Genomic DNA, 11,630 nt, shown 5'->3' with positions numbered 1-11,630 from the left:
AATTAAGATGACTGGTCTATAATTCCCTGGGTCCCTCTTTGTTCTCTGTTTTAAAGACAGGTACCATGTTTGCCCTTCTCCAGCCATCTGGGACCTCACCCATCCTCCATGAGTTCTCAAAGATAATTGCTAGTGGTTCTGAGATTGTTTCAGGACAGTGTACGTGTTCCCGGAAGAACAATGGACATTGTGCATTCCTAAATGCTGTGATATGTATCAGAAGACTCTGGTCAATCCACGAGCAGCACTGACTGGCTCCAGAGAGGCTCTCTACTAGAAGATGGGTGGTCACAATTCAGAGGGCCTCGTGGTCCATGGTGGAAAAGGGAAATGAAGGAGGGAGGGATAAGCAATTTCTTCCCTATTTCCTCCCACAGCCTCACAAAAATCAGTAGCCGATTTGTAAGTCTCCTTCCTTTCTTTAATCAAGCTGCAGATCAGGATCAAGGATTGTCTTTCAATCCCGGGGATTGTTAGAGTATCCTGCATTGTTGAGTTAATATGCTGGGTCTGACATCCATGCCCGGGACTCAGGTGATCCTGCACTCCAGCTCCTTTCCACAGGCAGTTTAATGAACAAATTAAAAAACCTTATCTATGAAAAATAATCGCATGTGAAAAAGATTCTGCTCCCAGCTACAAATCATCCTCATCTGTCTATATAGCGTGGCCATTCTGAATGTGTGAATAATTGGATGCAAACTCCTAGATCATTAGAAGATGATGGTCATGCCATGTGTCTCTGGGAAGGTAATTTCCTCTAGATTTACACTGAGGTCTCAGATCTGATCTATGTCCTTGATGTGACAAGGTAGTGAGGCTTTCTAGACAGGTAATGTGCAGGCAAAATGACCATAGAATTATGCCAACTGAGAATCTGTCCACTATTTTGTTTGTAAGTTTGGTAAACTTTTATTATTTTACAAGAATTAACTCATTTAATTGACCTAAGTCTTTAAAATGCAATTTACTTCCACCAGACAGAGACACTTCTAGGCCAAGGAGCACTAGAAAGTACAAAACATGTTGACAATAGATTTAAAGACAATTGTAAATGTAAAAATATATTCCCCTTTGCCAGCCTAAAAACCTACTGTCCTCTACCAGGTGCTCGGTACCTCAGTTCAGAGCACACTTTGAACTGATCAGTTCCTTAAACCCTGATCTCGGAAAGAGCCAGTGACTTCAATGGCGCTCCGCATGCATGGAGCACATTGCAAAGCGGTCTTTTACTTAATCAAAACTTTCTTTGAAATCAATGGAATGAAAACTGAGTGAGGATTTGGGCCTCAGTTAAGGTAGGAGAAAAGCAGGTTCTCTTTTTCTTTCTGCCAACCCTGCTTCCCCTTCCATCTTCCTGCTGGATCTTCTGTACAATTCACAATCCTATTCCACACAAGTGTTATTGCCTCTTGGATGTGAAGGATTTCATGACGAATGGTGGCAAGATGGTACTGTTGATAAAGTTTGGGCCTGAGACCAGCTAAGCATGAGGCATGAAAGGAGAAACACAAAGACGTTTGGGGAAATGAGAGGGATAGGACGATGAGGTGAGGGGGCAAAGGAAATGGAGGGAGAAGAGGCTACAATGAAGGTGAAGAAGTGCAGGGCTGCTGGCCTACCAGAGGCGTGAGGAAGAGCAAGGAGATGAGAGATTCAGGCTGTGTCTGTTAGCATGAAAAAATGTCCTTGGAGATGAAAGCAAAGAGAAGGGAAGATAAGATACAGGACGCAACCAAGGGAGAGGGAAGAATGACAGATAAATCAGGTGAAGGCAAAGAAGGAATGATGGAAAAAGCAGGAAGGGGAAAAGAAGCAGGAGATCAAATGAAGCAAGGAAAAGGCCAGGTGAGGAAGAGGGAAGGGGTGTTACAGAGAAGAGGAAGGTGACATAGGGAGATGGAAAAGGAATGATATAATAGGGAAAGGAGAAGGAAAATGGTGCTGGGAAATTGAGAGGAGAAATGAAAAGGGAGGGAGAGAGCAACAGAAGGGGAAAGAGATTGAGAGAGAGAGGAGGGGATGAAAGGGAGGGAGGAGACGAGGAGGAGGAAAGACTGTGAAGGAGGGAGAAGAAAGTGTGGAGGTGGAACTGGCAGGGATGTAAAAGACAGAGGAGGAAGGAGGATTACAGAGTGGAGGATCAGTTAGCAGTAAAAGGAGGAGCGGGGACGATGGGTAAGATAGGGACTTTGAGGGTACATGTAGGAGGGGAGAAAGGTTGAGAGAAGACTCGGCTGTGGGAGAGAGGAGATGGGGGAAAAAAACTGGAATGGAGGAGAAGATTTGGTGGCACCAGATAGAGGAGTGAAGGCTGTGTGCAGGGGGAGAAAGGGATGGGGAAAAACCAGCAGTGATGAAAGAATGGGAAGGGGCGGGCAGGGATGGGAGAGGAAGAGGGGCTGTGTGTGGCAGCAGGGATGGAGGGATGGGGAGAAGGAGGGGCTGTGTGTGTCTGGGAGGGAAGGAGGGAAGAAGGGAAAGAGGAGGAGGGGCTGTGTGCTGTGGCGGGGGGAGGGAAGGAAGGAGGGAGGGATGAAGGGAAGGGGAGAGAAGGAGGGGCTGTGTGTGGAGGGGGAAGGAGGATGAAGGGAAGGAGAGAAGGGAGGGAGAAAAGGAAGGAGGGGAAGAGGAGGGGCTGTATGTGTCTGGGAGGGAAGGAGGGATGAAGGGAAAGAGGAGGAGGGGCTGTGTGCTGTGGCGGGGGGAGGGAAGGAAGGAGGGAGGGATGAAGGGAAGGGGAGAGAAGGAGGGGCTGTGTGTGGAGGGGGAAGGAAGATGAAGGGAAGGGGAGAAGGGAGGGAGGAAAGGAAGGAGGGGAAGAGGAGGGGCTGTGTGTGGCTGGGAGGGATGAAGGGGAGGAAGAGGGGCTGTGTGTGGCTGGGGGGAAGGAGGGATGAAGGGGGGAAGGAGAGGAAGAGGGGCTGGGAGGGATGAAGGGGAGGAAGAGGGGCTGTGTGTGGCGGGGGGGAAGGAGGGATGAAGGGGGGAAGAAGAGGAAGAGGGGCTGGGAGGGATGAAGGGAAGGAAGAGGGGCTGTGTGTGGCTGGGGGGAAGGAGGGATGAAGGGGAGCTGGAGGGGGAAGGAAAGGAAGGGGGCTGGAGGGATGAAGGGGAGGAAGAGGGGCTGTGTGTGGCTGGGAGGGAAGGAGGGAAAGTGGAGGGGGGAAGGAGAGGAAGAGGAGCTGGGAGAGATGAAGGGGAGGAAGAGGGGCTGTGTGTGGCTGGGAGGGATGAAGGGGGGAAGGAGAGGAAGAGGGGCTGGGAGGGATGAAGGGGAGGAAGAGGGGCTGTGTGTGTGGCTGGGAGGGAAGGAGGGATGAAGGGGGGAAGGAGAGGAAGAGGGGCTGTGTGTGGCTGGGAGGGAAGGAGAGGAAGTGGAGGGGGGAAGGAGAGGAAGAGGGGCTGGGAGGGATGAAGGGGAGGAAGAGGGGCTGTGTGTGGCTGGGAGGGATGAAGGGGGGAAGGAGAGGAAGAGGGGCTGGGAGGGATGAAGGGGAGGAAGAGGGGCTGTGTGTGGCTGGGGGGAAGGAGGGATGAAGGGGGGAAGGAGAGGAAGAGGGGCTGGGAGGGATGAAGGGGAGGAAGAGGGGCTGTGTGTGGCGGGGGGGGAAGGAGGGATGAAGGGGGGAAGGAGAGGAAGAGGGGCTGTGTGGCTGGGAGGGAAGGAAGGATGAAGGGGAGGAGGAAGAGGAGGGGCTGTGTGTGGAGGGGGGAGGAGCGGCTGTGGGCGTGTGGCAGGCGGGAGGGAAGGAGGGATGAAGGAGAGGAGGGGCTGTGGCAGGAGGGAGGGAAGGAAGGAAGGAAGGAGGGAGGGATGCCGGGAGCATCTGCGAGGCTGGGTTTGACAGGCGGGGAGCGCCGCGGCAGCAGGTGAGGGACGGGGGCATGGAGGCAGCGTAGGGAGAGGAGGAGGGCGGCGAACGGCGCTGTTCGCGCTGACGGAGGGGAGGAGACGGCCCTGCCCGCCGCAGGGACTCGCCGGGAGGAGCGGAGCGGAGCCGGAGCCGGGCTCGGGCAGGTCCGGCCGGGAGGATGGGCAACGCCGACTCCAAGCTCAACTTCAGGAAGGCGGTGATCCAGCTCACCACCAAGACCCAGGTGAGCGGCCGGGCCGGGCGAACGGAGCGGGGTCAGGTGTCCCGGGGAAACCGGGCCGGGGCCGGCGTGTGCCTGGAGATCCAGGCCGGGGGGGCGGCTCATCGGGCCCCGCTCCCTTAGCGCCTGGGCGGGGGGAGGCACCGGCAGAAGCGGCCGCAGCGATCTCCGTGTCAGATGGGAAAATAGGGGGGCCGGGGCCGCCCTGATCCGTGTGGGAGCCGCCTGGCCAGGGGGGCAGCTGACGGCCGGGCGGGTGGAGGGTTATTAAGGGAGGTCCCGGTGAGGTCAGGCTGGGGGGTTGGTTTAGGGGAGGAGGCCCTTGGGGGGCTGGTTGGGACCCCGAGGCTCCTGGGTGTTGGGGTGGCTAGTGGGGGCGGCCCCTGGCGGGTGTTGGTTTCGGGGGAGATTCGTAGGAGGTTCCTCTGTGTATTTCCAGGATCCCCTAGAAGGAGGTAACCCTGCCCTTTAATAACAGCTGCTGGGTTTCCTCAGAGCCCTGCATGGTGGCACCCCTCCTCCCTATGCCTTTAAATAGCTCCCACCAGAAGGAAAGCCAGTTGGGTGTGCCCAGATTCTAAAGCTGTCCCCCTTTGGGGCTTAGACTGGCAAGGGTGGGGGTTAAGGCAGGATCCTTGGGGACTGGGCCTTGCAGGTAGAGGGGGCCTGGCTGGAGCAGAGGGTAGCAGGGGGCAGTGCCAAGGAAGCCACTGCCCATGTGCCTGAGCCATTCCCATCACACACCTTTCACAATATCCCTACATCTGTGCAACCCTGCCCGGCAGCCTGGATAAATAATACGAATTTTATAACCTCCCCTAGTGCTTCTCCCCATAATAACTGCCTTCCAGGCACAGGTGAGAGTGACTGTAGGTGTAACAGCTGTTGGATGTCAGCACCATCCCACACAGAGCCATTTAGCTTGCAGTACTGCTTATGGACAGAGGTGGAGAGTAGTAGTGCCATGGGATCTTTAACTTGAACCTGGGCAAGCATGAAAACCTGAGTAAAGGGAAATTCTCTGTGGGAGAAAGGCACATTCACCAATTCACTGCTCCTTGCTATGCTGTGTAGTTAGAGTGTCTCCATTTTCTGAAGATTAGGATTGGAATTTGGGACCCGTGGTTTTAATGTATTGGTGCTAATCTACAGCCCTGCTGCTTCATATCTGCCGACTTGTAACAGCTAGGGGATTCTAGTTCTGAGGACCTAGTAACTATAGTTACAACCAGGCTGTACAAGTTTCCCTATGTTGCTCTGTCAATGCATTTCAGTCCTGACCACCAGCAGCCCATACTATTCCACTGCTGAGCCTTCCCTGTATTGAGATTGGCAATTATGTGCTAAATTGTGTGATGACTTTGTGACATGGATTAACATCCAGTCAGGACCCAATTTTAGCTGTGATGAAATCTGTATATGAACTCATATCTTTAGATGTTAGATGCATTTATTAAAATAAGGGAAATCACTGCTAATCAAATCTTATGCTTCAGGGCACCAGGTCATCATCATAGGGGTCAGTAAGGATGTTCACCCTATGCAACATCGCACAATTACATAGGTGCATTATGGTTTTCTTCATTGTCCTCTGATGCATCAGGCTTTGGCTACTGCCAGAGGCAGGTTACTAAGCTTGGTGGACCAATTTTCTGATCTGATAAGGCAGGTTCTGTCTTCTTAAAGCATTCAGCTGCTCAAGGGTTTAAATCAACAGAGGATTCCCCCACTTTTTCTCATGTCTATGCATTTTCGTATAGCCCCTTCAGGAGAATCCTGTCTGTTGGACAGGAGGTAGCTGAATGAAACTGATGTAGCTGGTGTGATTGTTGTTAGTTTCATTCTAATCCTGACATGCTGCTGGGGAAGAGCTAAGAGCCACTTGTATCAGAGGAGGATCACACCTGTGATGCTTCAGTAGGTGCTGTGTCTCCGTAGCTTTAAGGGGGAGAAGGAAGTAAAACAAAAATCAGAAGTGTATATTATAAGGAAGGTGGCTGCCCGGTGAAGTAGCAGCCGTGGATCTTAGTTTGGGACTAAGCTGAAGTCTTCTTTTCTGAGGACAGCAGATAATGGGAGTCTAATGGAGGCAGCCCATGTTACTCTTTGGACTCTAGCATTTCTGAGCTACAAAGGCAGCTGCCACCCTGAAGGATCTCTGATGGCAGGGGGATGATGGATCCTCTAAGACTAATTGGAGGTGGTAGTGGAAGGAAAGGTGACTGGAGAAGAAGAGAAACGAGGGAAGGGTGGGGGAAGAGAAAGACTTAATAAAGGGGTGCAGAGTAAAGGGAAACATGGGGTATAGGGACAAAGATTTGGTTTGAGGAATGAATAACAAAGAGAGAATAGCTTCATTTTAGTGGGGAGTGCTAATACTGTCATAGATGCCAAATCCGTACAATTTTGGATTCTCCGTCCACCATTTGAAAGTGTGTTTGTAGCAGGAGAGATTCAAAATGAATGAAACCCTTGCCCCTCCATCACCTAATCTTGTCATGTCTGGAGCTTACAAAGAAAACTCTAAGCATGGCAATCATCTGTACTGTAGGCCCAGAAGGCTGCGTGGCTCCTCTGGTTTGTTGATTTATGTAATGAGATAAAGTTCACGGTGACACTGAATAAAACAATCTATGTTCTTGGCTGGATTTGCTAGAGGTGTTTGTAGAAATGTAGGTGAGACGTATGAGGGTGGGGTAGTGAAACGCCCATATTTACATACCTGAGAAGGGCACTGGTGTTTGCATGTGCAATACGCAACGCTGGGCTTTCTTGCAATCTTCTGACCTTATAGAGGCAATGATCTTCATTTAACCTCCCAGTCCACTGAGTTGCTGGAGTTAAAAACAAAATGTTGGTTTGGTTTGGATAGTTTTCCGCACAGGTATTTACCCAAACTAAGTAATGCTCTCTCAGCAGCATATCTACTCTTTCTACTTTCTCTTCTAACACTGGGCAGCAGGACAAATGGAAGTTTACAATTCATTAAATCACTCGTAATGTAAAACCTTTAGCTGAGCAAGCAGGAAAGCACAACTGTGGTTTTCGAAGGCTTTGATAGCAGGAAATGGTCCAGCTAAGAACAATGTTCAGTCACTGGTTAAAAAGAGTCCAGATTTGGCCCAAGTTTAGATTTTTGTAAAAACAAGCTCTTCTAAACTGGAAACATTTCCATTCATTATAATGAACTTCCCATGGAGTCAGTTTTTTAAAAATCAACAAATAAACATTTCCTTTCAACCCAAACAATGTGGGGTCCGGAACCTGGAAGTGAAATTGACTGTAAACAAAAATGAAATTGACTTAATCAATTTTAATGGCAAGAAAAATGCTAAAAGCCAATAAAAGCATAAAGGCTGAAAAATACATTGGATTTTCAAAGTACTTTCAGTTCTAATTATATAAATTAGAGGTAGTCACATAGGAAAGATATTTGTTTATAATGCAGGTATACCTGCATTATAATCAGATCTATCCCCTGAGCCGTTTGGATAATTGGTATTTATCTAGATATGATTTTTAAGTTGTTAATGCCCATTTAATAATACTACTTGTGCCTTTCATCTGAGGATCTTGGGATGCTTTATCATCATGAATGAACTATCCTTCCCTTTCCCTGCCCCCGCAACACTCATGTTACTTAGATGGTATTTTACAGATGGATACTGTGAAGCACAGAGTGGTTGCGACCTGCCAGGGTATCAAAACAAGTCAGTTGCAGAGCTGGGAATCAAACTTAGGAGTGCTTTAATCATTAGACAAATTAACTCTCCCTCTCCCTAAATAGATTAGTGATAAAATCATCTTTAAAGTTTCAGGAAGTGACCAGTCGATAATATAAAATTCATGATCTTCTGACATTTTCTTGTCATGTTTTAATGCCAGCCACATGAATGTTTTTTTTCTTCCCATTTGCTCCTTCTCATCTCTTTAAAAACAGTTGAGTCTTTCGCACACTAGTGTGCATCTGCCATATCTTGATAAGGTGTTAATCTGAGCCTGATAAGATAATGCCTTGTGTCTAAAGAGAGAGCAGTTTAGTAATCTATTTACCTGGCTCTGAAAATTTCCAAGCAACTCAGTCTTGGCTTCATCAAAAGAAAATCTTGAATGCATGGGTTAGTCTTTCATCTGTCAGGTGCACCTGTGCTTTTAGGACTATATTTTTATACAGCTGGTGTTTATCCTGAGGTTTCTCTGTGTCCCTGCCAAAGTTCCATGACACCCCATTCCTCCTCTTCAAGAGCCTGTATTATGGCCACCATTCTTCTGGTAGTGGAGAACTGGTAAAGGGCTTGCTGTGGAATCTCTCCATGCTGTTTGATTGTTGACTGAAGGGGGCACTGTTGTGAAGCTCAAGGTGCTCTTCCCCCCACACTTACCCCCCCCAAATGAATGTGCAGCCTCTGGCCTGGGCAGCTAAAATCAAAGTGGGCTCTCTTACTTGGGAGATTTAGCACTAGGTCCATCCATAGACCTGTTTTAACCTTGTGTGTGCACCCTGGGTATTCGTTGTCACAAATTAACCATCGGGCTGTCCAGGCTACAGCAGGGGTGGATGGGGTCTCTGGAGCCCTTTTTCATGGAGCGCAATTAGGTGCTCCAGGGTGACTTTAATAGTCTTCACATTGCAGTTCTCCTTCATTTAATCTCTATGGGGTTGCATAGACTGTCCTCTCTTCGGTGTTTTTGTGGGTATGAGAGGAGAGGGTGGTGTCTACCCTTAGCATAAACAAGGCAAGTTTCTTCTTGGGGCCCTGGATTTTTGATATCCCCTGTATCCCCATCATGTCATGGCCTTATCTATCTTTTTGACAGTGGGATTGATGGGGGAGACTGTTCATGGACTAATTCCCTTCAACCCACCTCTGGACTTGAGGGGGGCGGTCAATTATTATGATTTATTTTATTATTTGTATTGCTGTTGCACTAAGGAGCCCCAGTCATGGGAGAGGACCCCACTGTGCTAGGTGCTGGACAAACACAGAACAAAACCATGGTCCCTATCCCAAAAAAGTTTATAATCTAAATAGACTGGATATTTGCGGGGGTGAGAGAGGAGACAGTGGACAAGAGACAACAGGTGGATACAGAAGTCAAGCAAGTGGTTGACTGAGCTTTCAGAGTACCCTCTGTAAGGGCTTGTCTACCCAGGGATACTCAGGGAAATTAATCTGAATTGAATTTAAAGTAGATTAGTTAAACTGCATTAAACCCCTGTGTGGGGACACACATTCAGAATTAAATTTGTGAATTAAACTAAACCAGATTAAGGCCACTTTAATTCTGAATGAGTGTCCACACAAAAAGCATCTTAACGAAGCCACATTAAATTCACATCTTTAGTTAGCAAGTCCTATATTTCTGCCTTACTTCTTGCAAATTGTAAGGCCAGTCCTGAGCTAAGCTGAATGGATTCTTGGGGACAAACATTTTATTTAAAGGAATAACCCCCCAGCAGAGCTGAGTACTGGCATTTGGGATAAGATGGTAAATGTTGACTGTGACTGAGGTCATGTATGACTGTGTCTGAGTGACAGCAAATTAGTATGTTAGCCAAATCAACACAATGATGACAATAACAGATGAGTGGGGCAGTACCCCAGGGCTTTCCTGTTTATAGGCCATTATTCGCACAGCTTTATTCTTCTGTTTCCTGTGACGTGTCCTGTTTGTACAGGGATCCTTTTCAGAGCTGTGATTCTGTGTTTGATAACTGGCAAGATCACTGACATCCAAGCTGCTTCCTCTTTGAATTCCCGCATTAAAAAAAAACAAACCCAAACTTTTAATGCAAAACTAAGACTGAGAAATAAGACAGAAAACATGCAGGAAACTTTCAATTAAGGTATAATCGATGCTCTAACCCTGTGCATTCATTTCCCCTTTCCCTCTCGCCACACCCTTCGTAATCACATTCACCCTCTGTATCTGTGTTGGAGATAGGGATCCTCTCCACCCCACCCCCATGTGCCACATCAGCCTTAACTCTGCCCACTGTACTCTCAACAACCACTTCAGGCTCCAGCAACCCTCTCTTTAGCACTTTACCCCGGAAAGCTCAGCTCAGACAGCTGCATATTTGTTCTGTTAGCTGTCTCCTTTTAGAGAATTGCAGCGGGGGCAGCCTGTGTATTGACTTCAGGCCTTTTCTGTCTGGATGACCTAAGGTTGAGCTCTCAGAGGATAGACCTGGCTGTTAGTCCTGTAATACTAGGTTTTTGCTGCAATGTGACCCCACTGATAATCGCCTGCTGCTCTTTGTCTCCCAGGAGCAACACAGCTCATTTGCAATGTGTTGGAGGCAAGTCTGGCTCTCTGTTGTTTGGTGCACGCTACAATGCTGTGTTACTGTTTGGGACCAAGAATGGCTTGATTGTTTTGAGCTGTGTGCTCATTCGGAAGAGTTAAGGCTGCTGAAGTTTATAGCAGCGCCAATGGGGATGCTGAGCCTTGTGAAGCAGGACTGCCCAAACGTCCTTTTACGAGGCCCCGTGTGCACACACAGGCCACCTTTGTGAGCCTAGCTGCAATGGTATTTGTTACTACATTCTGTGCCTAAATGTTTCTAATCAGGATTTCAGATGCTCCTGACAGGTGAGTGTATCAGCTTTCTGATCCTCCTCACCTCCTGACTTTAGAAACCAGATAGCAGGACACCTGGTGAACTCAATCACAGTTTGGGCCAATTGCTATTTAATCCCCCCTGAGACTCTGTGTGAGAAAACCGAAGTCTTTGTAAAGATCCAGTAGTGCTCTGTCAAGGGGATGAGCATATATATATGAGGAGTATTTGGAGGGGAGGCCCCGAAGAAAAAGCCAGGGGCTGCAGGAAATGGTGTTAATGACTCAGTAAAGTGAACTCTTTCTCCTGAGTCAGTATTGAACCAACGTCCGAGGATTGTACTAGTGAGTGCTATGGTGCTGGTGCCACCTGTTTTGAGGTGATGTAAAATTGAGCTCTTGTGATCATGAAGGAACCAGGAAATGGTGTGTTAATGTAACCCATTGGGCACGTTACCATTAGTGCTTTGATCAAAATTCCAGCTGCTATTCCGCCTCCATAAGTTTCCCTTGTAGTTTCAGTTGAATATGTTATTTTTCACTTCCTGTCTTAAACTGATCTGCACTATTGTTGTGCACTGTAAAACAGCAGCTGTGTGCCACCCCAGAGATGGCTGCATTTCAGTGCTAGATGAAGAGATTATATAGTTTGGAAAAGGTTTGGGATCCTTCCGCATGGAAGGTGCTATAGAAGTGTAAGATATTATGTGTGTTACACAATTAGGGCTCGAGATATTCAAGAGTTCAGAGCCAGAATTTCAAGTGCTCAGCTCCCTTTTAGGCATGTAAATAAGGCTCAGATTTCTGCACCCAGCAGCTCCCACTGAGACACTTGTGGGCAAATTTTCAAAACAGCGCAGCACCCACTGTGCACCTAATGAGCTGAGTTTTTTTGCAGATCTGGCCCTAAACTCACGAGCATTTACAGCGATCTCCTATGGGAGGCAGCATGCTGGATTCATTGGAAA

At 48.3% G+C, this 11,630-nt stretch overlaps 1 protein-coding gene across 2 annotated transcripts in view; it reads left to right on the top strand.

The window, feature by feature from the left end:
* Window positions 1-3,829: 3,829 nt before the first annotated feature.
* The window catches only part of HID1 (HID1 domain containing), a 44,205-nt gene continuing 36,404 nt past the window's right edge, over window positions 3,830-11,630 (top strand). For both annotated transcript variants that reach the window (XM_054047112.1, XM_054047111.1), the window contains exon 1: window positions 3,830-4,101. In XM_054047112.1, the coding sequence (XP_053903087.1) occupies window positions 4,036-4,101 (66 nt within the window). In that variant the 5' untranslated portion in view covers window positions 3,830-4,035. The remainder of the gene's footprint in view (window positions 4,102-11,630) is intronic.

Source organism: Malaclemys terrapin, chromosome 13, assembly GCF_027887155.1.
Source record: "Malaclemys terrapin pileata isolate rMalTer1 chromosome 13, rMalTer1.hap1, whole genome shotgun sequence".
NCBI lineage: Eukaryota > Metazoa > Chordata > Testudines > Emydidae > Malaclemys > Malaclemys terrapin.
The sequence above is the reverse complement of the archived record's forward strand: the minus strand, read 5'-3'. Positions and strand labels throughout refer to the sequence as shown.